Here is a 26,016-nt window from a genome sequence, read left to right on the forward strand (position 1 = left end):
AAATATTGCTTGCTTAACCACTGTTTGAAAGTCCATCCTATTTTTTGATGAGCATACATGAGTCAGGATTTTCTTGTTTCTGCAGTACTTACAACAAAGGGGTGTGTTTAAAACTGAAAATAGCTGAAGTCATTGGGTAATTGAAGTGGTAAATTGTGCAAGGCATTTCGAGTCCCTAGTATTTCGATGCGGTTGAAGGAAGGGTGTGGTGATTGTATATGCTCAAAGGAATATGTACACAAGCAAAACTCAAGCAGCTCTACAAAACTTTAGGTGCTTTTAATAGGAGTATAGAGGTACTGAAGCTAAAATGGAGCATTAAGCCAAAAGCCAACACCTGATACAGGAGCAGGTAGCCAGTTGTTAATCACTACTTTCCAGAAAACTTTTTTAAAGGCTAATTGAAAATGTGCTAGCTAATTGAACAGCATCTCACACCTGCCACTCGTCTCATACAAGTGAAAGTGTGGCCCATATTTAGTATAGTCTGAGGAGGGGGGCAACATTGCTGTTCCCCAGACTATTTAACAGCCATGTGAATTACTAAGGGCTTTGATAATGGCAGTGCTAATGCAATTTTGCTTTCAGCTGGTACTACACTCCATTTGTTGGAGGAGTTTTATTCTGGGCTGTCCAAATCAAATTGATTCACATAATGCAGTGTATATTTAGCATTCCTCACTGGAAACTAGGAATGTTTTGGTTCCACTGGTGTAAGTGTTTTGGATGATCATCTTGAGTGCCTGGATGGTTCCCTGATGTAACTACCTGAATAGTTAGTTCACTAAGCATTCATGCCTTCCCACCCATATACTTCTACATTTTGAGTATAGTATCCATGTCACCTTGTTCAGTCGTACTTTTGAATGTACAATATATTGTGACAAACCTTGATTGTGTTTCAGCTTAAGGGAGACTGAGGGCATCAAACCCAGAATAACTTGTCTGAGCTGCACTGACAGATTCTTGTGGTGGTGTGCTGTCTTGGATTGCTTTTAAGATTGTACTAATTGATGCACCTAATTGTACAGCTGAAGTTGTACACTGCATTCTTCTAACTACTACTGGCTGACTCATTCACTCTAGTGCTCTTTTGTATACCTCAGAACCTCATTACTGCATCCCTACACTTTTTGGATGCCATATTTATTTAAGGAACCTGCCAGTTAGTAGGCAACTTGTAAGAACAGTGACACTGAGGCTGTCTTGCAGTCTTTTACTCAGTTTGTGGCATTTAGTTCCATTGTGAAAATGTATATGTTGGGGGCATGGCAAGAAAATCTTGGTGAGACTCACAATATTCATAAAGCACAGTATGCAAGAAATATTGCTATTTGCTTGTAACTTGGAAACCATGCAATAATTTGCATAGATATTTCTAGAGCTAAGCGAGTTAAAAAGTATTGCATGGCAGTAGGCGAGACCTCATGGTAATTCCTGCAATGAGCTATAGCTGGAATTGTAAAAGTGAGCATCATTTTTATAGTTCTGTAAACAAGCACTTAAAATTTGTCAAAGTTGAGATTGTGTTGAAATGCGTTGGCAGTATGCTTAAGTTCTACTGATGAAACAATGCAGTTCTGGGTGTGTGCATTTATAACTGTGTTGATGAAGAAGGCACTGTTATCCCTGTAAGGACTCTTCACTAACATTGCTGCTTTAACAGTATGGTCTGGCCTTTGACCAATATGTGGCCAGGGTATTAATCATTGTCCCTCAACTTCTAAGTATGGTCATGGCATTAAGGTCTAAGGACATCAGGGCAACTTCAGCCCATTATCCATACCCCCTTCAGCATGTATTTGACCAGACGTGCAATAGTTGGAATGCCCACAAAGTATCCTGATCAAGAGAATTGAAACACTGTTCTATACCGATCACCTTAAAGGCCCTGTCTTTCTACAGTCTCCTACAGGTTGATGCAATCTGTTACACAAGGAATCCTCTGATCCAGCTCTAAACTGTTTGCACATCTGCAAAATGAACAGCATCAGAACCACTAGATTTAAGGATATACATATGTCTTGCCAACATGACTTGTCTCAGAGCATCCCCATGCACTGTAATAGGCTTCCCATCCATATGATGCAGTCCATCCTAACCATATTTAAGCATAACTTTGACCAATGTAACGTCCCTGGTCTGCCCCTCGTGTCTCAATACTTTGGGCATTACTGTCTGAATCTGGAACATAACCCCCCCCCCATAACCTCCAGAAACTTGCTAACTGACATAACCCCTCCTAATAAGCCCATGATACACAAGGTTATAATTGGGTTGGATTGCATGGCTAGGCTACAAGGCTCTGGTGGTTGTAGTATGTATATATCCATGTACCTATAGGTCTGCATTCCACAGCTCAGTGTTTTTACAGTAGTTTTGGCACTTATTTCTTTGTAGAGATGGCATATAAAAACCTTTTAGTTTGAAATCTTCAAAAGTGAGTTTGATAAGTGGCTGGCTGAACTGGTCAGTTGTGCAGGATTTGCTATTTGCTGTACTTTCTGTTGGATAGTTTCATAGTGTGCCTACTATGGTTTACTTTTTCTTTACAGAATCGAGCTGTGCTGCATGTTGCCCTGAGGAATCGCTCAAATGTTCCAATGCTAGTGGATGGGAAAGATGTGATGCCAGAAGTGAACAAGGTCTTGGAAAAGATGAAGGCCTTCTGTCAGGTATCGTGAAAATATCTAGCACCCAGTAGCAAGGCCCCGTCTTGTTTTTTGTTGAAGATATGGGTCATCATTTTGTAGTGACTTCATCTGTATACATTCTTGTAAATTGTATTCTCGTGTCTAGTTTTGGATTATGGGTGTAATGGAAAGTCAATCAGCCCCTGAATAGGAGATTGACTGAAGTGCTTAAGTGATGCTGGTTCATACTGTAATCCCTTGGTGCATTCCTGCTACAGTCTATTGACCATTTTGTCCACTTTGTTGGATTTTATGGTTTAAAACTTTGTGGGTATGCAGGTGGAGGGGAGAAATTACGTAATTTCTTTTGTTACATAACTGGTACACTAATATGGATTATTTGATACTAGTTAATCCAAGGTCATGTGGGGGGGGAGGCACTGTTTTATGTGTCAGTTACAGTAATGGCCATTACACCCAGGCTGATAGCATAATGATACAGAAGTGGGTGATGGAAAATACTGCACGTGATGCTATTTTTGCATAGCTCTCAGAATGACATTCTTGCCAACCTCTGAAGATAAGAGCTGCAGTATACAACCTTTTCATCTTAACTTTTTCCAGAACTTTGCAAATGGCAATACAGTGTAATCCATACTGTTTGTATTATGAACTGTAGATTCACTTGTAGTATAGGATCTTAATCTGTATAAAGGAATGAGAAATCCCTTGTGCCGTAAATATTTTGGCAAGTAATTTTGTGTTTTTTAACTGATTCTAAAACAAGCCGCCCAATCGGTGATAAAATACTGTTGATAAACCAAGATTACATTGAGTGTGTCTGAGTGAAATTATGTCCTAGATGTTTTGGCAATACAGTCCCTGTTCTGTGGCCATGGTCCCAAAAATCATTGGTAAGTAACTTGAAGTGTGAAATCTGAATTTTTATTCTAGCTGTACCAAAGTTCAACATGGTTGGCCATAGAACATCCCAGGTATGTCTGCAAAGGCCCACATCCTGCCTAAAGATTCTGGGGCGCGGGGGTGGGGGGATTGAAATCTGTGGAACCACAGCTAGCTCATCTGGTGTCTAGTACAGTTCCCCAATCTGCTAGTTGTGGGAGTTGAGGACAAAATATATTGGTTGAAATTCGTTTGTGAATCTCTCGAAGCACTTAATATGATATCTGCATTTGCTTCTCAATGCTGGTACTGCAATACCACCCACTTAGCATATGCCCCTCCATCTGGGGTGCTGCTCCACGCTTCCTGATGCATCTCTGTCCTGTAGTATACATGAACTGTAACAGTTCCCATCAGTGTACCAAGTAAGTTGGCAGAAGCACTCTGATGACTTTGTTCATTTTACAAAACTGCACCAAACTTGCAGATGCTAAAGAAAATGCAGCACTGGACCTTGTGTAACCATGTTGCTCACAACATTGGGCTGTACTTGTGTGCATTGGTGTTGTCCATTAATCAGATGTGTACAAGCTTGCTAACTGTCATTTCACTTGGGGGGGGGGGATTTGGGAGAGTATTGAATGAATACACTTTCAGGCAGATCAGTCCGTTCCTATTGATGTGTTTTTTTTTTTTTTTTTTTTTCTGTGGACTTGTGCATTCTGCGTAGAGCTGTTTTCTTTTTAATATGCTTAATTATACAATCACTGCTGAAAGTTTTCAGCCTGTGTGACTGACTTCCCGTTGTGCTCAGCTGAGTTTTAAATTTCTGCCACTTTTTTTTTTTTTTACAGTGCATCCCATACTTTGTAAAGGGCCTAATGTGTGAAAATGCCGACTACTAGTGCATTTTTCTCTAGAGCTGTCTCATTCTTTACTCTCTAGGTTTAGCTCTGTTTTTTCCAGTTTCGGTCACAGTTTGTACCTGGCACACACACTTGCAAGGTACCTTCTTGTAGGATATCTATACAGTATATCTTGCATTTGAACAGGCACATACGGGTGTGGAGGCTATGTTGACCATCTCTGAACTTTCTCTGTGTACTGCATATGGCTTGATCTTTGCTGGGGGGGGGGGGGGGTTGGCCATGAGTTTTGTTTGATTTCCTGAGGTGCATTTTGAATCCCACTTGTATCATACCCAAATTCACAAGTATGCCCTTGAATAGGACTGACCAGGTTGCATCATGCCAGAGCTTGAGCTAGTCATGCTGGCTTGCATACCTGCCAAAGCAGAAGTATTTGCAGCACAGAACAGTTTGGTATTAACTAAGTTGTGGCCTGAATGACACAAGATTGTGGCTGCTGTACTTCTTGAAATGCAATCCTGCAGCACGGCTTTAAGGAAGGCATAGTTGCATAACAAAGGTCGAGTAGGTGTCTTAAAGCTAACTTGCTTGAATATGTAATTTGTGGGAGACTTTTCCAGAGCAACATTGGACACCTCCACAAAACGTGTACAGGCACCCAAGGTCTTTTGTAAAGCACTGCTTCAGGTAAACACATATGAAATTGGGTTACTTTAGTATTAAAATAACCATTTGAATTGCTTTGGTCAGTTAGATGAGAGCCATTCAGCTTGTGGTGAGATTACTGTGACAGTCTTTGACATGAACTACATTAGTTCATTTAGGTTTGGGCTTGTTCCCATGCTTTCTGACACACTAGTGTTTGGCAGTGGAAGGCAATCATCTCAGCATTTTGGGAGACAAGTATATAGGAGATTAATTTTGAATGTGTAAAGACCTTGAGAAAACCCAGCTACATTACTGGAAAAACACTTGTTTTCACTTTCAGCATAACACTGTAAGTAGGACCTTATTAAATGTGGTCACACTATCTCGTAACCTTTAGCACCTAGCATTCCCTTTACCGAGAGTAGGGCTTATGAAGTTAGATGACAAACTTGTATTTGGTTTCTGATCTGCCTGGCTGTGTAAATGGGACAAACTAGGGAGCATTGCTACATAGCTGACTTGTTGCAATTTCTCTCCAACCATGGATGTGCTTGATGGGCTTGGGTGATATAGCACCCTTGTCTACTTCATTGGAAGAATGAAACCCTAGGATCAGTTCCATTTTTCTTAGGTGCATTTCCCAGCTTATCAGCCTTTACCCTTTGCAAAAAGCTTTCTGGGTAGTAGCTGTAGGGAGGCTGTATTTCTGTGCTTTGTAAGCACACTTTGATCCTGATGGCAGTATTGGGCAACCCCAGTTTTTGCATGTAGTGGTTGTCCCCTTCAAAGGTTTGAGGTCTCCCAGGAAAGTCTACTTGCCTTAAAGTTTGTCCAGTCTCTCCCACTTTACTGTGCTAACTGGGTGAACATCTGGCTGACTCCATGTGAAGGAGCATGCATACTTGGACTGCCTGGGGAAAAATAACCTTCCAAACTTTTTCTAGCGTGGAATATACATGCTCCTTGTTACTCTAGCAACCATGTTTGCTACCACCTCAGATACTGTGGTAGCAATTGGGTCAAGAGTCTTCAGTCTTCCTTTGTACCCATATTGGTGTTCAAGTGGGCATGTAGTAGATGGATTAAGGTGTCACTATGCGCTAGGTGACCAACTTAGATGTGCTACCAGTTTGTAAGCAGCTGTATCTATTCAGTCTGGCTTCCTCTGGGATCATGACTGAAGCCTGAGTCCTCAAGACATAACATTGCTCTGTGTGATTTTGCACTTTTGACCCACCGTAGTTGAATGTTGCTTATACCAAGGGATTTAAGCATGAGCCTTAATGTGTGCTCTAGGTTTGGGTTTAGTATGCTATAACCACATTGTCTGACCTAGTGTGAGGGGTTGTTTGACACTTATATTTTTTGTTTCTTTTGTACCTGCTTTAATTACAACTGAAATGTCATTCAAATTGTTTTTTTTTTTTTTTTTTTTTTTGTGAATCGCTCCTGTCTTTTGCTTGGGCACATACTCATTTTCTAGAAATGAGGTTAATTCTTTGTGGGAGTAATTGGTTGCTATCCAATCCTGATTAGTTGAAACTTGTCAGTTTCCCATGACGTGATTTCTCCCTTTTGTGATGCATGTTAGCTGATTCAGTGCAAGTATGGAAATATGAAAACAGCAATGTCAGACTTCTACCTACTTTTACGTCAGCCTTGGACTTGTCTGCACTAAATGTTGTGGACAGAAATGGGAAGTAGGTAAACTGAACAGTAGTAGGACATTTACACTCCCAACATATGCATACATTGTATGCATTCTCCCCCCTCTTGTAAAATGGTATTGGCTCAGTTTGGAGTACTAGCCTGCAATTTGGGGTTGCACTAATGTGTTGGAGTGAAGTGCCAAGTATTTAACATGGCGATAGTAACCCCCTTTCCCAACCCAGAAAGACCTCGTCCATCTCCCATATTGTATGACTTATCTACTATAATTGCTGTTGATGCACCCTTGCTTCCTATCTGCCCTGTGACCGCAATCAGTCCTCTGTCTGTAGCATATCTCAAAGTGCGTTCAGTTCACACCGACTTACGGTTCAGCTCCTTTTTCTAAAAAGTGATTCTCCATAGCTGCTGAGTTTTTGGATCTATATCTTGACTAAAGTTCACATTTAGTAGTCCTTTTCTTTTCAATTTGAGATATATTTCATAGAAATTAATATTGTCATGTGCTCTTCTCCCACAGTGGAAAAAATACCAGATTAAAAATTATATCGGTGCTTGGGTGAGGCTCATATCCCTTTCAGTGGTTGGATTAGGTCCTGCAGAGTCAGGTTTCTACGTACATGAAAACAGGAAAATTGTAATGAAGGTTTAGTCCATTTACACAGTATGTGGCCTCTGCTCCGTTTGAGCTTGACTTGCTCACTTCTCACATCCAGCCTGTTTATGTTCAGAAGTGTTATGTAGGGGGAAAAGGGTAAAGTCAACTTGATCTGCGTATCCTGCTAGAGACTGCCCGGATTAAGATAGGTTGCCCGGATTAAGATAGGTTGCTGAATAAGTTTCAGATGTCGCAAATTTGTTTTACATTAGTTGACTGGGATAGTATGACTGGATACATGTCCATTTTCAGCGGAGGCCCAGGGGGGAAAAAGCTCCAATTGCACAGATGAACATCACACATACGAGCCAAGTGTATTTACAAAGCAAGTAAAGTGAGTCCCTCAAGGGACTCACAAAATTAAGTGGGTCATAGAAAACAAAAAAAAACGGGTAGGTTACAAAAAAAAAAACCTGTTTTACAAAGTATGTAAAGTGAGTCCCTCATGAAGGGACTCACAAGATTTACAGTGTAACATAATGCACAAAATAAGATTACAGCAAGCATTTGTGAGCAAGAAACAAATATATTACTGTTTAATCTCCATATCTACTTCCTTATTTAATCAGGGTTGATACAGGGACAGAACCAGTGAATTGTAAAATACTGTCTGAGGCCTTCTTTGAAGAGACTTAGAGAGGGTTCAAGGGTAAGGTGAGCTGGAAGTGAATTCTGCCGTGCAGATCCGGTTGGAATTGTTTGCATATTCAATGCAGGTTGCTGCTGGGATGGCAGTGTGAAGGTTGATAGAGTAGAGGACCTAAAATAGAGCCCCAAGGTGAGAGGTAACCAGGTGGACCGTTTGCCCTGTCATAATACATCCTGTTGTCTACCACTCTGGTAGGATAGGAACCACTGTATGGTTGTCCAGGGAAATGTGAAAGAATGGCGATGGGTCTGTAATTGGACAGTTCTGTGGAACTTCCAGCTTTGTGAAGTGGGCTAACGTGGGGTATTTTCCAGATGGAGGGGGATAGCACTATCCATTAAGGTCCTGTTGGTCAGGATAGAGATGGGGTATCCTATGGCATCTGCAGCTTTTTGTAAGAACTCTGCAGGAAGGAGGTTAGCAGATAGGGTGGTTGGCTTCAATTTTTTAATTGGATCCTATGAGTGGTAAAGACAGGTTGAAAGTTTAAGGGTTGAGTAGATGGTGTGTTAGTGGTGGAGTTAGTGTGTGGGAGTATGTTGGTTAGCGAGAGACTGGATTGTTTCAGTGAAAAAATATTAGAAGTACTAGCAATTATATCTGGGGATTTATGGGTGAACTTTTGGTGTTTGGAGTCTAGGATTGTCCTGGATGAAGAAGTCTGTTTATACCTGCCCAGAACCTTTGTTTTTGGTGTTTGTTGGAGGTTATGGTAAGTTTTTTGTCTAGCAAAATGGATTTTTTGTATCATTCCTAAGCTGACAGTATTTCAGTTGGCTGAGAGGGGCTTTAGCCAGTTAGCCCAAGCTTTATTTCCAAGTTTTTTTTTTTTTAACCTGCTTTCCTTTGTGAGCCATGGTGCTGTATTTGATTTTAGTTTTAATGGTATGTGCAGGGATGTGAGAGTTGCATATGCTCAGGAATTTAAAGTATGCTACTGTCTCTTCTAGAGGTATATGTTTTAGGACTGACCAGTTGAATTAAGTTCGTTTTGGAAATTAACAGGGTTGAAGTTGGTATTTCTGTTTGTGGTCTGATGGGAGTTCCCTGCCTTATGCTTAATAATGTAAGCTAGCACATGATCACTTGGGTCATCGGGGAGGGTCCCAGATGTATACAAGTGAGGATAACTATTGGATAAGAATCCAATCTAAAATACTTTTAGTGGTTTACTGATCCTAGGAGTGGTGGTTTGTGTGAACCCGAAAAGATTTATATGGGTGGCAGGGGATTCAGCCGAGCAGTTGGACCAAGATCCATGATTTCTTCGGGGTAGGTAGTGCATAACCATTGGAGGATATCTTCTAGGGTACTTGTTATATTACCTGGGGGAATGTAGACACAGACAATATTTATGCATTTGTTAAATTGTAGTTTAGTGATAAGGATTTCTGTGTTATTAAATGGGGGTGGCTGTATGGAATCCCTAACACTTGGTGTGTTTCTCTTGTGAACTGATATTCCGCCTCCCTTTTGTAGTGCAGTCTAAAAGGTGTACATTGTAGCCTGGTGGTAATACCTCATTGTCAATAATAGTAGGTCTTGGGCAAGTTTCTGTTTGCATTATATCAAGGGAATGAACTGCTAAGAGGGCATGCAGATTATGAACTTTGTTTATGCTTCCAATATTTAGGTGAAAGGTCAAGAGAATAGGTGGAACTGCTAAGGGGTAGATTAACGGTGGGGTTGGTGACCTAGGGGTTATTGGCACCAGGTGACGATGGGCCAGGGTTGGGATGAATGGCCCAGTCTACTATGAGGTTGTAATGTAGTCTGATTATGAGCTTTAGGAATTTATATGTTTTTTAGATAGTGTCCGTCCCTGAGTTTGGAGTTTAAGGCTTTAATTGGATGATGGGGATGCGAGATTAGATGTGTGGGGTGTAGTCAAGTAAGCTGTCATATTTGAGACGTCTGGGGTGGTAGTTCCACATTTTGGATAGTGGAATCCGAGGTGGTACTGGCTTTCATAGGCTGTGAAGGAGATGAAGGATAAGCATCATAGGCAGAGAAATTAGTGTATTTTCTGATGCTAGTGTATTAAGACTCCTGGTCATTTTAGGGCTTTGTTTAACTAGGATATGGTAGGAAGGAAGGGAGAACTGTTAGAGGGGGAGGGTCCTTTGGTGGTGAGAGATGCTGATTGGGAGGAAAGAAAGGAGGAGTGGCTGAGTATAAATGTAACAGCACTGGGGCTAGGGGAGTGGAGTGAGCCCGAGGTGTAGAGAGGGTGAACGGAGCAGGTAGAGCAGAGCAACTGAAGTCTTTGCCCAAATTTAAGCAATCTATAAGGTGAAACAAGAGCTTGCAGGTAACCTTTGCCTCAGGTTGGTAAGACTGTAGTCTGAGGCTGACCAAAACCTGCTTAAAAATGAGTATTGGAGATGTAATAGTTGCAGGAGTAGTTGTGAGACTGTAGAAGGTTAGATGCTGCTTTGTTTGGGTAGTGTTATAGTTAAACAGTGTACTATAGTTGAAAGGTACTGGTTTGAGAGGGAGCTGGCAATTTTGAGGCTTGGCTCGCCTGATAAAGTGCTGGGTTTGTGGCAAGTCTATCAGGGTAAATTGTAAACTGGAAAATAGGAAGGGTGGGTGATAAAAGCTAAGGGAATTGGGTGGCCTTATGCAGGAGGGATTTAGATTGGAAGAATGCTACCCAGGGAGTGGGCGTGCCACTAGTTGAAGTGGGGTAAAATTGCAGGTATTACACCACAAGACGCAAAATTCAAATTTTTTCCATTAGAACATTTCCCACTATTCATTGTCTTGACAGTGTCCTCCTCTCCAAAGGTATACCCCCCCCACTTTAATCCCTTTTGGTCATTTGCAACACATGGAAAGTGCCTGTGATGCTGTGGATGAGTTACTCTGCTTACTGTGGAAAGGCAATTGTCCATGTACTCCAAGCGTAGCCATTCACCTGGATCCTTTTAAAAGCCACTTTAGAATATGGATTTATATGCATTCATGGAGGGGTGGCACTTAATTGGTTGTGTGAGGTTTTTTGGCTTGTTTGGGAAGCAGTGATGTAAGATAATGAAAATGGGTGATGTGCAAGGGGTACAGTCGCATACAGAACACTGGGAATGGGATGTGCAGGAATCTTGCTAGCTCTAATTTGGGGGGGGGGGTTGAATAAAACTTTAGTAGACCTCTGATCAGTGGCTTTGTTTGGGGTGCTATCTTTAAGATGAGCTTTAATAGCAGAGTAGCTGCAACTACAGTGTAGTTGAGCAATTTCTTGATGTATGGGGTTTTATAGTGGCACTGTTACAGTAGAAACGAGCATGTTTATTCCGGATGCTGTTGGTCTTTCTGAAACCACTTCCCTGAAAGTACTTGCAGAACAAAGTACTTCAGCTGATAAATGCACAAACCTATAAACAGAGTGCAGCCTTTTGAAATTCATATATGTAGCACTGTGCCTTTGACTATAGCCTTGTACTAAATTCCCCAGGTGTGACTTCTAAAACTGCTTCTCTGTTCACTGCTTTATGCAGTATATACTATATTTCACATTGGTTAATATTGCAAATTTTACTCTGCAAACCACAATCTAGGCCATGTTTTTGTCTTCTAAGCAAACTACCTGTCACATTTGGCTATTTTCTGGTTTAACCCACTCAATTACCTTTTTGGTACAACTCCAGATATTTGGTTGTATTGCAAAAAAAAAGTTCCTAGTTGCAACTAGATGAGCCCTTGGCTGCATGGGAGGCTGTGTACACATGCATATATAATCTGGCCTTTGGCCCATATGCTTGGTCTTGCAACACAACTGTCATTACACAATTTTCTTCATTTATTGGTTACCTCTACTGGTATTTTGTCCTATGATTGATACCTGTACATATAGGTGAGGGTACAACTCATGGAGCTTTCCTCCCTAGCTATCCTCTTGGGGTTCCTAACTGGAGCTCGGTGACATCTTGCTATTTTTTTCTCTTAAATCTGTAGTCTTAACTATTCCTTTGGTCCTAAGACTTCTGTTCGCTACCTTAATACCATATTGAATGCTGATCCACTACTTGTGACACCATTGTAGCTTTGTAACAGCTCACAGCTGAAGGACACTAGAAACAAAATAAAATGTATTCACGAAATGTAAGCTTTCACACAACAGTGCTTCCTCATGCATTTTAAGTTTTAAAAAGAGCATCAACTGTTAAAATCTTCAGGCTAGGCAGCATGTGACCAGTATCTACCCATGACTGCAACAACGCATAATACATCTGGAAATTCTAGACAAAGTAAGTTTTAAAAATGCAGTCCCATAAATTGTCTAATGACTCTAGATTTTGAAATTGTTTTGCAATTGGTTTTAAAACTGCACATTCCATTAAATCCTGAAGGACAATTTGTTCCACCTGTAAATCCAATTGTTTCTGTCTGCAGAAATTCATCCCTATCTGTTGTACTAACGGATACATCAATTTGTATTTGCTTATAAGCATTTGTAACGTCTGCATATATCAAGTGCTCACATACACTATCCTTCAATTTTCTGATGCTTCTATCAGTATAGAAAGAGTGCATTTTCTGCATCTTGCTAAGTACACTATTTGTTTCACACCTTGCCAATACATTCAGATTAAAAAAATTTCCCAGTATTGTGTGTAAAATCCTTTGTGTCTTTCGGCTTTTCCTGGTTAGGGGTTGCCACAGCAGAACTCCGGTCCGCTAATGATTGGCAGTAGAGTTTTACGTGCTGGCTTGCTGGGCCTAACCCACAACCTTCAACGAAGGAACACCCATTCATGCATGTTGCCACTCAGAAGACGCTCTGAGAATAGAGTGGGCAACGTTTAACTGAGGTGACAACGCTACCGCAGCACCACCATCGCAGTATATAATCACAAAATGAACAATTAGAGCATGGTCTAATACTTTGTTGCTTGACCTTTTGTTTTTCTTTGTAGTATAACATATGCCTCAAATTAGCTTGTATATGCATTTAGGAATGGAAGTAACATTAAATGTTGTCCATTAAACCTTCATAAGTCTTTAAAATATTCCAATATTCTCTATTATACTTGTTTGGTATATGCATTATTTGTAATTGGAATGGACAAACCAAAAGCCCCGTTTGGCTAACAAGACAATTTAGTGAAATTTCTATCTCCCCGAATACAGATTTAGCTACACAAGTCCTTGCCTCATCTTTGAATTTTTTTTTTTTTTAATATACTGTAGCCCCTTCCCTTTTAAAATCCTTAAGTTCTGAATCACATTGTGTACATCTTCAGTAATCCTAGACGTCCTGATTCTGTCCACGTACTATGTTGCAAGACCTACTAAGGATGCATACTAGTTTTGAGGGTACATAGCTTTTCTAATATCTTCTCTATTAATGGAAGTTTCAAAGCCACAGCCATTGTGTCAACAAAACCTCTAAAACATAGATGCTTGGACGTAATTTAATTTATGTTTAATTAGCTGATATATATTCCTCCAACTGTCCATGGGTGCCACCCCACAGCAAAATACCTCATCCACAAAACACTTGTTAGGCATGGTACAACTAATTTTTTTATAGAGAAACTGGTATCTATAGTAGTCGATTTTTAATACATATTCGATTATATTGCATAATGGCTTCAATGTCATAATTGTAAGCCATCGTAAAAAAGAAATTCTGTAGCAACGTTACCATTGTTACTTGCATGACCAGATTTTCAGCCTGCATTTAGTTAGGCTTCTTAAAGTCAGTCTTAAATATAATAAATTTTTGATATTTTCAAAATGGGTGCTGGTTCTGTGACCCATCCCTTAGAAGAAACGATGGGACGTATAGGTAGGTTACAAGTGTCCTTGTGTGCATTGTTGGCACTCCATAAAATGAAGATTTATAGATGTATTATGTAATCGTTATTTGATTTTGGTAATGTGCTGCCTGGAGTGAATGCATTTAAATTGCTGCTTTTACACTCAAAACTTTAATATATTTGGGGAAGCACTGTTGCGTGAAAGCTTGTATCTATAGAATAAACCTTTTGTTTGTGGTGTCCTTGAGCCATGAGTTATTAAATTGATTTTCTGTGCTGGAATTTGGTTATCTGTTTTTGTTGGCTTTTGAGCTTTCAGAAAACTGCAGGATTTGTCTTGAGAAACTTCCCCGATTTAATTTCTGTTGTGGATCCTTTCTTCCAGATTTCTAAAATGGACTATGCCCAAAAAAAATTTAACTACACTGCTCCCATGGAAACCAAACCCATTTGTGCTTTTTAATCCTGTACCTGTCTGAGTGGGAGGGGGAGCCTCGTGCTGTCTGATTACACCACTTGTGGTATAGCCTTAGCATGCATATGCTCTGCACCCAGTCCATGTGATCCATTTTCACCTTAACAATTTGCCAAGTGTGGTGTATACAGTTCTTTCCAGCAAACAGGCCTGGCTGAAGTGCAATTAAACTGTGCCATTGTTTAAACTTAAAGCATTTACTTCTACAGTACATTCTAAGACTTTGGCTATGACATAGTACTTCATGTGAACTGGTCGTAATATGGCTTCCTGATGTTCCCCTGTGCCGCCTAATGCATTTTTCAGTGAATTTTTTTCTTCTAAAATATTCCATCTGCTGTGCAACTAAAACTGGTAATCTCCTATGGATAAATGCAGACTCTGAATACACTCCTTGGCAAAATGCTGGTTACTGGCATTGAATGCCTGTTTCAGATATGCTTGCTTAATCCAGATCCCTCCTGCTTAAGATCACTGATGTAGAAAAAATGTTGTGGAGCCCTTTATTTCCTGGCCAACTAGTAAGGATTGTGCTGAAACTTTTCCTGATTCTTTAAGCAGCTGTGATCAACTCTCATGGCTGCCATTTGGACTGAAACAAGCTTATGTTTTTCTGAATCAGGCTGCCCTCTGTTTTTACCATTTAATGGCTTTACATGCTTGAAACGGCTTGAATGCTTTGACCTGGCTAAAACGTTTATAAAGCTTGTTAATCCCATATGTGTAGTGTAGGCTGGTTGGTTCTTTCTCCTTCCTGTTTGCAGTCTGTCTAAACTGTTATCTGAATAAAGTTAATCCAATATCTAATTACTGCTTAAGAGCTTTCCTATACATCTTAAAGTAAATAAATGCAGAGTTATACATCAAAAAAGCTTGTATACTGTCAGAGGTTGTTTTATACAGCATTCTTATAAGTAGTAAAAGCAATATTCCATAATCTAAATTTTTTTGATAGCTTCCAACTTGAGCATTCCTAGTTGTACTAGTGAAACCTAACCCCAAAGCAATGTACACCTGTCAACCGTTTAGTGTGCCTGCAAATCTAATAAAACCCCCCCAAAAAATCAAGATTCCAGTGTACTTGTCAGTCTGGGAAGTTCTCAAATGCCCTGGCCAAACTTTCCCTTGTAGTATACATAACCACTTTAGGTCTCCCCTGAAAGCATGCCACTAGGTTAGTGGGACCAAACCCATTCAACAAAGAATGAACATCACCAAACTAAATGCTCCTGCACAGAGGTTTGCAGTATAGCTGGAACCACTCTTGTCTTGAGTCAGTTATTGAACTGGTCTGTCAGATAAGCAAGGCCATGTTACTGGAATCAGTTAGCAGCCTCTACCTCATGTCTGCATTCTGATTCAACTCCTCACGTGTCTTGATTTGAAAAACTTCACACTTACCTGCTAAATGGGGTAGTGGTGCAGGGAATGGATAACCAGGTAACATTTCCTTTTGTTGATACAAAAGGTTGTAATAAAAGGAAAAAAAAGCAGAATCTGCTTGGTGCCAGAGCCATGGGCTGAAGCTCAATGCCAAGAAATGTATAGTTATCCCCTTTGGGGAAAAAACATTTACCTGTGAATTACCACATAGGTGGCAGTACATTAAACACCGAAAGTGTGATAAGAGACTTAGGGACACAGGTGGACAGTGGTCTCACCTTCAGTGACCACATGGCCACAACAGTCAGGAAATCCATGTGCACACCTCCATCACCAAGGGCTTTTCATCCAAAAAAGAGTTCATTGTCCATCCCTCATTAGACCCATTCTAGAATACAATGCCCGATTTGGTATGTACCTCTCAAGACGTCTACAACAACTGGAAAGGCCACAAAAATACCTCACTAAAATAATCTCAGGCCTAAAGCAGATGCCCTATGCTGACCACCTTAAACTCCAGCTATACTTTGTCGCATATCATCTACTCCGAGGCAGTCTCTGCTTAACATACAAGGCCATGTCAAACCCAGAGCTGTTGGGACATGCTACACTTAAATCGCAATCCCTCCGAGCCACACGCTCCATGGATCTAAACCTTGTCACAGTAAACAAAACATGCTGGAGGGCTAAGTTCCTGACAGACTCCCAAGACTCAAATAGACTGCCCATACATATCAAGCAGAGCGCCTCTTTGGGCCTCTTCAAAAGGAACCTTGATTGGATGGGAGAAAGGAAATTCACCCCAGGGATCTCGTCAGTCACCCTGCTAGGGGTCCAGGGAAGTAAATTTAGTGTGGGAAGAAATAGCCAGGGAATTGTTCTAGCTAGGCTTGTAAAGGCCCTAGGGCCAATAGCCTAGTACCAACCTATGAATCTTTACAGAAAGAAAACTAAACTTTTCTCTAACCTGGATTCTACTTTCTCTGAGCAAAATTTTTGCCCAAGCCCAGTTCTTGACCAGTCCCAATATTGTAAAAACTACCTGAAATGACGATTTTACTGCAAACCTGCACCATAGCATGAGATGCTGATTCCATTTGCATCCTCACTAGTTTTTAAAACTCAATGTTTTATGCTGTTAACCTGGTGCCAGTGAAGGCTTTAAAACTCCTCCATAAAACTGCAGTTTAAATGTGGAGGGTGTCCTTGAGATTTATAGCCTGTGACACCACAACATTTATGTCACCTGGCTTCTACACTGTTCATTTCTGATTTTTAAAGAAAGCTTAAAAGAAATGGACACTACATACTGTGGTAAGTGCAGAAAATCAGTCTGGCTATCTAACCACAAGGCTATGAAAATCTGCAGCTTGAGATACAACCATTGCTTTTTAAATGCATATAAAACTAGTCTGTATTCATTTGCAAGAAGCGAGTCCTTTGCTTTTCAGCCATTTCTGAAATTATTTTGTTTTCAGAATTTCAGCATTTAGATATTTCTGCACAAAGATGGCCGCCTACAGCTACCAGTGGCTTTTCCAAATTCAATCAGGCATAGCTTGCTAGGTTGCTATGCTTGTGCCAACAGCTTCAGTACTTCAGCCTGTTTCAATGCTTTCAGTTGCTTTGCTCTACTCTTAATCCTTTCCAAGCAATTTGGATATTTCTTGTGCTTCATATCTGTGCAGAAATTCAGTGATTCCATTTTATTTCTGTTCATGCTAAAAGCCTAACACTGCAAACATAACTCTCCTTTAAAGGCTATACTGACTACCCAGCTATTTATAATCCCACCCCAGTGGGTCTGACTACTGAATTTTAAAAACTGCAAATGGCTGAACTGTTGGGTTAACATTTAACAGTACAAATAGTAAATGACTTCTGCAAAAAGAAACCATCAAATGGCCATTGCTGGCCAATAACCAGGAAGTAACATGACACAAGGTAGGTGAAGGGAAACCTATTAAATTTACCCAATACCCTACTGTAGTGCAATCAGTTGCTTTATCTAGTTGGAGGGGGGGGGGTGTAGGAGGCCCAGCCCCTAACAGTGGGGGTGTGGTGGGTGAAGCCCCCCACCTTGGTTGATTAGCCGTAGTCTGCCAACATGAGAAACACATTCGATGGATTTATTTTCATGGAAGTTCTCTACCTGTACTCTTCAGTGTTAACCATTTAGTATTTAGCAGTTTGTAGCTTTTAAAATTCAATATTCAAACAGACCACCACCCCAACTAGTGTGCCACCATTTCATATTTTATGCCTCAACCCAAGTATTTTCTTTCTACCCAGGTGAATTTGCTTGATCCACTTTCATCCTAGTAAAACTTGCAGAATGTGATTTTAAGTAGTGAAATGTACATCTGTGTAAGTATACGTGTGTGTGTGTGTGTGTGTGTGTGTGTGTGTGTGTGTGTGTGTGTGTGTGTGTGTGTGTGTGTACCATAAACCCCAGTTATATAAATCGGGCACCCTACCAGAGGACATGAGTGACTACTTCCTAACCTATATAATCAGAAAAAGGAATGACATGCCTCAGCAAAATACCCTTAAAACCACTAGAAACACAAACCTTTAACCTCAGTAAATTCCAGACCGAACATAAGTCATGCAGTTGGTCCAAACTAAAGCTACTTCCCCTTGACGAAGCAGTCTTACACTTCAGACAGGCATGCTCCCAAAAGAAATATCAGAACCAAAAGCAAAATAGCTCCATAGCTAACCAAAGGTACTAAACAAAAGCTAACTGCAAGGAACGCAGCATGGACCTCCTGGAGATCCACCAAATTCTGTCAGGACCACATTAGAAACAAACAATTAAGAAACGAGGCAAAAAAATCCACTATGCTAGACAAACGAACCTACTGTTTCAACTTGCAGAAAAAGTACGAAAATCAACCACAAATTCTGGTCATGCTTTAATAAACTGCTCCATCCAGGTAAATCCACAACCCCCGCCCCTTCATCTACCTTGCATCTACTCCCGAAGTGTAGCAGAGGCCTTCAATATTTAACAGAAACAGTTCAGTCTCTAGCTAATAACCTACCTCCCAACTCCTCGAACACCACCTTGCCCACTGCTGATTAATTTACTTCCCTTCAAATTTGATCCAATCTCCACAGACTGCATTAAATCCCTACTTAAACTCAAACCCACCACCCTTGCAGCAGACTTGCTCCCTGCAGAATTTCTACAAAAGGCTGCTAATGAAATGGCATACCCTATGTCCCCTCCATCTGGAAAATCTCCCACATTATTCCACTTCACAAAGGGGGCAATTCCACTGAACTCTCAAACTATAGCCCTATAGCCATCCTATCTCCCTTTTCCAAAATAATGGAAAAATGTATACATAAGCAAATTCCGACCCACCTTATCCAGAACAATGTACTAGCCCCATCCCAGCACAGATTTAGACCTGCCCATAGTACCACAACAGCACTTCTCTCTTTCTCCCACACAATAAATCAAAACCGTAATCGCAACATCCTCTCCTCTGTCCTCTTTCCCGACCTATCCAAAGCATTCGATATTGGGAATCGCCACCTACTCCTAGACGCACTAAAATCATTCAGCCTAAACAACCTAGTAATCAACTGGTTCCACTCTTACCTGCAAGGCAGACTAGCAGCATTATGGAAAGACTGTCTATCCCCCCTTCTTCCAGTCACCCTTGGTGTCCCCCAAGGATCCAGATTAGGTCCCTTCCTTTTCTCCATATTCATCAATGACCTACCCAAAGTCATCCCAGAGGCATTATGCAGATGACTCTACCCTCATCTCTTCTGCCACCACCCCCTCAGAACTACAATCCCTATCCCAAATCACCTTCAACAAAGAGGACTGGCTCAGTAATCGCTGTCTCCTATTAAATCCAAACACAACCACCACCCCCTCAGAACTACAATCCCTATCCCAAATCACCTTCAACAAAGAGGACTGGCTCAGTAATCGCTGTCTCCTATTAAATCCAAACACAACCAAACTACTACTTTTCTCCCCACCCGTAAATTCACATCACCAAATATTATAATCTCATCCAACAATGGCACCATAATCTCTCAAGACCCATCCACAAAACTTCTTGGTGCAATAGACAATAACCTAACATTTGACACTCGTATAGACAAAACCATTAAAACAGTTAACAAAAAAACTAGGCTCCTTGTATAGAATTAAACCATTCCTAACCCCACCTGCCAGAACAGCCATAGCTCGTACTCCTCTCCTATCAACTCTTCTCTATGCCTCGCCCATCTTCGTAAACCTACGGAAATCAAACTTGGCTAGCTGCTATAACAATATAGCTAGATTCGCCACAGCCTACAGAATCCATCACTATAAAATCTTAACACTAGACTGGCTAGAACTACCCAATCAACTCAGTTATTCATAAAATCCTCTAACAACCTAACATGTACACCCATTCTGATCAACATTATCACCCCCTACAGCAACCTAGCATCCCTGCGCTCATCCAACAAAAGGCATGTGCAGTCTGCCAAAGCCAACAACTCAGTCGGTGAATCATTATTCTCCAACTCTGCTGGCAAAAAATGGAACGCGCTCCCTCCAGATCTTAACACTATAGCCTCTTTACCCAAATTCAAAAATGTCTCTAAAAATCACCTAAACAAGCATTGGCTATGTCCATGTCTAAACCCAGACTAACCCAATATACATACAACTCTAGTAGGTAAACTATGGTAAACTATGCTATATAAACTTCCTTATCCTATTTGAATAAACCCACCCAGACTATTTATACTACTCAACCTTTAGAGCAATACTAACCAAATCTAACCTAACTTGCTATCCTATCCTTTCCTATGCTTTGTTTTTAACTCCCTATCCTAACCATTCTCATACCTTGTTTTTTAACTCTTCTATAGCAACCAGTTATCCTAGCCATTCCAAGCACGTTTTTAAACCTTCTACATCTAATTTCCAATAACTCCCCTTCTTAACTAACCACCTTTTTTCTCCTGGTTGTCATTCATGACATAAGTATTGTCATTCTATACTCTCTCAACCTGCCAATAATTTCTGTCCATATTTCATACTATAAACCTATAAAGATTTTAAACTTCAATGTAACTGTGTGTCTATTTATGTAATATATAGATGTATATCAATAACCATGAATATTGATTGTCATCTTTTGTACATGTGGAGCTTTTCTCCCTGGGCAAAGAAGCTGGCATTTACAAAATGAAGTTCTAGAGGAATCCTCTACATTTAAAATGGAAAAACTGGTCATATGCAAGTAGAAGGGATTAAACTGTACAAAATCAAAGATTTTGTGTTGTGCTTTGCTAGCTCCAAATGGACAGCACTGCTAGAGTAACTGTTTATGTATTTTAATTTCAGAGAGTACGTGGTGGTGAATGGAAAGGTTACACAGGCAAAACTATAACTGATGTTGTCAACATTGGCATCGGTGGATCTGACTTGGTGAGTTTGAGGATATTTTTGGCAGGCTTAAATTGAGAAATTGTGATACAGGGGACTGTAGCAAATTTCTTGGACATGATTGACATTTTAGGCTTTTATTTAGGCTTTGAGATGCTGTAGACACAGTAATTTGCTTGTAAGCTAGAAAGCTGTTTTAAGACTGCAAGGGAAATTCATTGTATGCTTGAGGGGTTGTCCTTTTTTATTCTTTCAAAAACTAATCAGTACAGGGCAATAGTATGCTTTTTGAGTAGGGTGTAGTGATCTTTGTACTGCAGAGTAAGCTGATGCTGTTAGCACTACGCAATTTACACTAGTCATTTAAGTTCAGGGAAGGATATCTACTTTCCATGAATTGCAAATGTTTGCAAAGACTGTGTAAACACCTTTTAAGATAGTAGGCTCTTTAATGAAATGAAGGTGCCGAATAGTTATTGGGCAATATTATACTCTAGCATTTTTGTTTGTTTAATGTCTGTTTTGTTGAAGTTCGTCTTCAGTCAGGCCTATTCATTTATTTTTAATTTCTTTATTCCAGGGACCACTCATGGTGACTGAAGCCCTAAAGCCTTACTCCAAGAGAGAACTTCGTGCTTGGTTTGTATCAAACATTGATGGTACGCACATTGCCAAAACCCTTGCTGAGCTGAATCCAGAGACTACCCTCTTCATTATTGCATCTAAGGTACATAGCTAACCTGATTTCCACAGATCACAGAATTTGACCAGCTTAATTGAGCTTTCTTAGAGGTTGGAGTCTGCAGTTATCTGGGTATTTCTGAAATATTCAGAGGGGTAGACTTGTACTAAATACACGTATTCAAGTGTAAAACTTTTTCTAGGTGTCTGCCAACCTAGTTCCAAGGACCTCCATTGCATGCTAGGATCCTTCATATTAAGACTATACCCTACACGCACTTGAAGTAATTCAAGATTTCAGTTTCATCGTTTTTCGGCTGTTGCATTTCATTGTACCCTTTTTTTTTACAATGGAGACTGGCATAAGAATGCCACTTGTCATTGCTTTTAATGTTTCTATTAGTTTGTCTTCCTAGGACCCCATTGCTCCAATGGCTTTTGCAGGATTGTAGTTTCAGTGAAGTTCCCCCAATCCATGGTCCTTCTACTTCTGAAATGGACAATTCTTGCTTATCCAGCCAAAAATGCATTTCTTTGCAATTTATCAGTCTTTAAGAAGCATTTCTGTGCCATAATAAAGTCCCTGTAGTGTAATTATTACACCTGTAATGGTGCCCAAGTTGTGGAAAAGGCTAAAACAGTGTATGTGGACTTGGCTCTTTTTGCAGGGTCTAGCCCTCTTGCATCACTTGCATCCTGTTAATGTGGTATTCATGATCTCAACCTTAGAGGGAATACTCAAAACAATTTGACTTTATCATTCATTATTCACTATTTTCAGATATTCATTCTCTGGTAGAATAGCATTTTATTGCAGAAGAAACTCCCTTCCCCTCAGGATAGGTTAGCTGACTATTGTATTACTGAATTACTTCCCCCAGCCAGCCCTTCAACTTTCTAGGTTTCCAGCAATGTACATGGATGTCCTGCTATGTCTGTTCTGCTAATGGAGTGAAATAAATTTTGACCTTTCCAATGTGGATTTTATTGTCCTAGTGCCAGGAGCCACCAGAGGACTTTTTAAATTTTAAGGAGTTTGGGCATTATCAATCTGTGTATGATTGAAAAAATATTCCTAAACTTGGTTTATTCAGGTTTTCAAGTCTGACTTGATTTTTCAGGTTGCAGCCTTAAAGTCGGGTTTATTATAACTTCATTTTCTTGGGTGCATAGAAGGCATGGTGTAGGTTTTGATAGTTGGAAAAAGCTAGTGCTTCTACCTATGTACATGCCAATGCTAAATGGCTCTGGAATGAGGGAGTATCAGAATTTTGCATAGTTAAATTAGATCTAATCTAGATTCAAACTGGTAATACTGGATGTTTTCCAGAAGTTTAGAGTAGTTTTAATTATAGCAACTTCTAAAGTTTTTCACATGTTGAATAATTATAGTATTCCAGTACTGAAGTTTGTATTAACTAAAGTCCCATGGCTAAGGCAGAAATGTGCAAGCATCTATTTTTTTAAATGGTATGCTTGTATATGACCTTAAGTTGCATCTGGAATTTTGTATATATTGGATCTAATTCATCTAGTCTGAATGGTATAAAACCACTTTTGTAAAGCCTGATCTGCCCCTGCTAGTGCTTAAAGCCTTAAGCTGATTTTAATTCTCCTTCCAATTATCCTCGGTGCACTAGTTCTCCCCAGAACTCCTTTACCAGCTTCAGAGTAAAGATGCATCTTCAGAGCCTGAACACCCATGACCTCTGGTGTGAGAACATCTGTAAACTCCTCTAATATGTAGGGGGTTTGGGCTCTTGTTAGCCAACCTCTAGTAGTAAGCTTAAGAGAAGGTTACATGGAAAGAAATTCTTTTGTGGGGAGAACTGAAAAGGACCAACAAAAGAAAAGGCTAATGCTTTCTGTCATTTTCTCAGAAGCAGACCAGAACCAACTCATCCTTTTTTACTTGGGAGTCTTTTCCGTTGTCTCAAGGAAATACTAATCTGAGAAGTCTCAATCCTTCTATCAGCTGTCCGTGATCAAAATGGTAGTTGTCCTGCTTTATCTACAGGCTGCCATCCATCCATGTCTTCATGTAGTCTGACGGGTCCTTCATAAGTCCCACAGACTGATCTCCTAATGACCTTTTTGAAGGCACAGATTGAAATAGTTTGGAGAATCCCTGTCTATACAATGGATTATATTGGCCCTTCAGCTGTACTCCTTCGCTGGTCCATGTTTTGGCACTAATGGTTTTGGAGCTGGGCATCATCTGGAGCCCATGTCTGGTGCCATCCAGCACTTGGATGTTCTTAGTGTTTCACTGTTGCAGTCCTAACCTGTGGGTTATCCCTGCTGTGGTAGCCCTTGGCCAGCCCGAATACCAGAGTCAGTTTTTCTGTGTCAGTTGGTGTCGCTTGCTGCCTGATGTCAGGTCATCAGTGCTGTAAAGGAGCAGCTGATGCCATTGCATCATTCTTTTTTGCCATGGAGCCCGTAGCAGAAGCAGTTTTGCAAGTATGCCGGTCTTGCTACCAGAGTTTTGATTTACAGCTGAAAACGTTTAAAGCCAAGTACCCCATTGGGGCTCCTTTTTTTCTTGCGTTAACTGATGTCCGAAAATTAACAATTGTTTTGCTTGTGAAAGCAAATGCCACACAGACTTCCACTCCTACTGTGTCACTTGTTTAGGCCCAGATCACGACATCCCCCATTGCTGGTTCTGTGCCCTCTTAAATGTGAAACGTTCGTCATAGAGCTGTTAAAGTAGCCATGTATTTTCATTATCTTCACATCCTGAAATGGCATCAGTCAGCCAAACCTCCGTAGACATTCGAAGAAACGCAAGGATAAAGATGGACCACACATGGCTAAGCCTTCCAACGACTCTACCACTAAGCAGGTCATCAGTTCTCTGGAATTCAGTTAGGCACTTTCACAGCCCCTGATGCCAGATTCGATCTACCAAAACCTTTTTCGGAGTTCGGTATACCACATAAATCTTGGTCTTCCGAGCCTTTGGTTGTGTCTGCCTCGGTTGGGTCCTGAGCCAAGATGCACGCACTGGCTTCTGAGGAGTCCTTTTGTGCTGATTCCAGACAAAAAAAAACTACTCTTCCGAATAATGTTCCTCTGACTGATGGATTCTTAGGCCTAGAGGCAAGTTCACTCCCAGGAAAACTCCCTCTAGCTGCCTTGTTATGACCTCATCAGCATAGCACAAGCAGAGTGTTTGACTAAGCATAAGAAACACAGGGTTGTTATACCCAGCTGATGCCCGTTATCATTAGGGTGACTGCAAGGCCAAAATATGCATATCCATAGCTAGTGGGGTTTGGCTTTATTGGCCTGAAATTGTCCATTAAAACGACTTCAAACGTAAGTCATGGGCAATCAGAATCGCCATATAGCTGAAACACCTGATGTTCATAGGGGTCATTTGCATATATCCCATGTACCTCTGGCACAGGAGGTTTGGTAGGTCACTCATTGGAAGTTCTAGCTTGGCTAGAGTTTTCATTTAGTTTTTACTGTTTTTTCAGTGTGACCTTCTCACTTTGTTTTAACCTCCTAAATTCAACAGGAATTTTCCATCAAAACACTGGTCCTTTCCTGCACCTAGGCAGGGGCAAGTTAAGCCCTGCAGGGACAATACCGTGCAGGCTCCCACCCCAGGGACAGCAGAGAACCAAACGGTGGACCACTAAGGCAGGGAGATCTAGGCCATCCCTCTGGCAACAACTCTCAATGACTCCCTCTCCCCGCCTTTTTTTTTTTTTTTGCTCTCCCTCTGCAAAGAAAATTGGCTTTCTGTAACAAAGGACCAATGGGTCTTGAGGATAATTTTTCAGGAATACAAATTCTCCAATGAACTCCCAGTTCTAAGAGGTTACCCAGACTTTGCTCCAAATCAGTGGGCAGAGGCATTGAAACAAGTCCAAACTTGTAGCACAAGGGGCAGTAGAACTTATCCCCTCAGATTACAGGCAAAGGCTTTTATTCAAGACTATTCCTTGTTCCCAGAAAAGAGTGCACTTGGCACCCCATCTTCGATCTGTCCATTCTGAACACCACCTTGGTGGTCTCAAATTCAAAATGCTTACCTTACAGCAGCTGCTGCCTATGCTGACAAAAAAATGCTTGGTTAACCCTAGATCTAAGATTCCTACTTCGACATCCCCATAAGGGAATCCTGCAGGAAACTCCTTTGCTTTAGAGCAGGCTCACAACACTTTGTTTTCTGCGCTACCCTTTGGCTTATATACTGCTCCCAGGGTATTCACCAGATGCTTAGCCCTGGCCATAGCCTTTTGCAGACAGAAAAA

The 26,016-nt window shown here is 40.7% G+C and overlaps 1 protein-coding gene across 1 annotated transcript in view; it reads left to right on the forward strand.

The window, feature by feature from the left end:
• The window catches only part of GPI (glucose-6-phosphate isomerase), a 236,822-nt gene that overhangs the window by 36,487 nt on the left and 174,319 nt on the right, over positions 1-26,016 (forward strand). Inside the window, exons 4-6 of the mRNA XM_044081684.1 lie at positions 2,556-2,675; positions 21,023-21,106; positions 21,645-21,791. Coding sequence (XP_043937619.1) covers positions 2,556-2,675; positions 21,023-21,106; positions 21,645-21,791 — 351 coding nt within the window. The remainder of the gene's footprint in view (positions 1-2,555; positions 2,676-21,022; positions 21,107-21,644; positions 21,792-26,016) is intronic.

Source organism: Protopterus annectens, chromosome 8.part1, assembly GCF_019279795.1.
Source record: "Protopterus annectens isolate FY-2018-M chromosome 8.part1, PAN1.0, whole genome shotgun sequence".
NCBI lineage: Eukaryota > Metazoa > Chordata > Ceratodontiformes > Protopteridae > Protopterus > Protopterus annectens.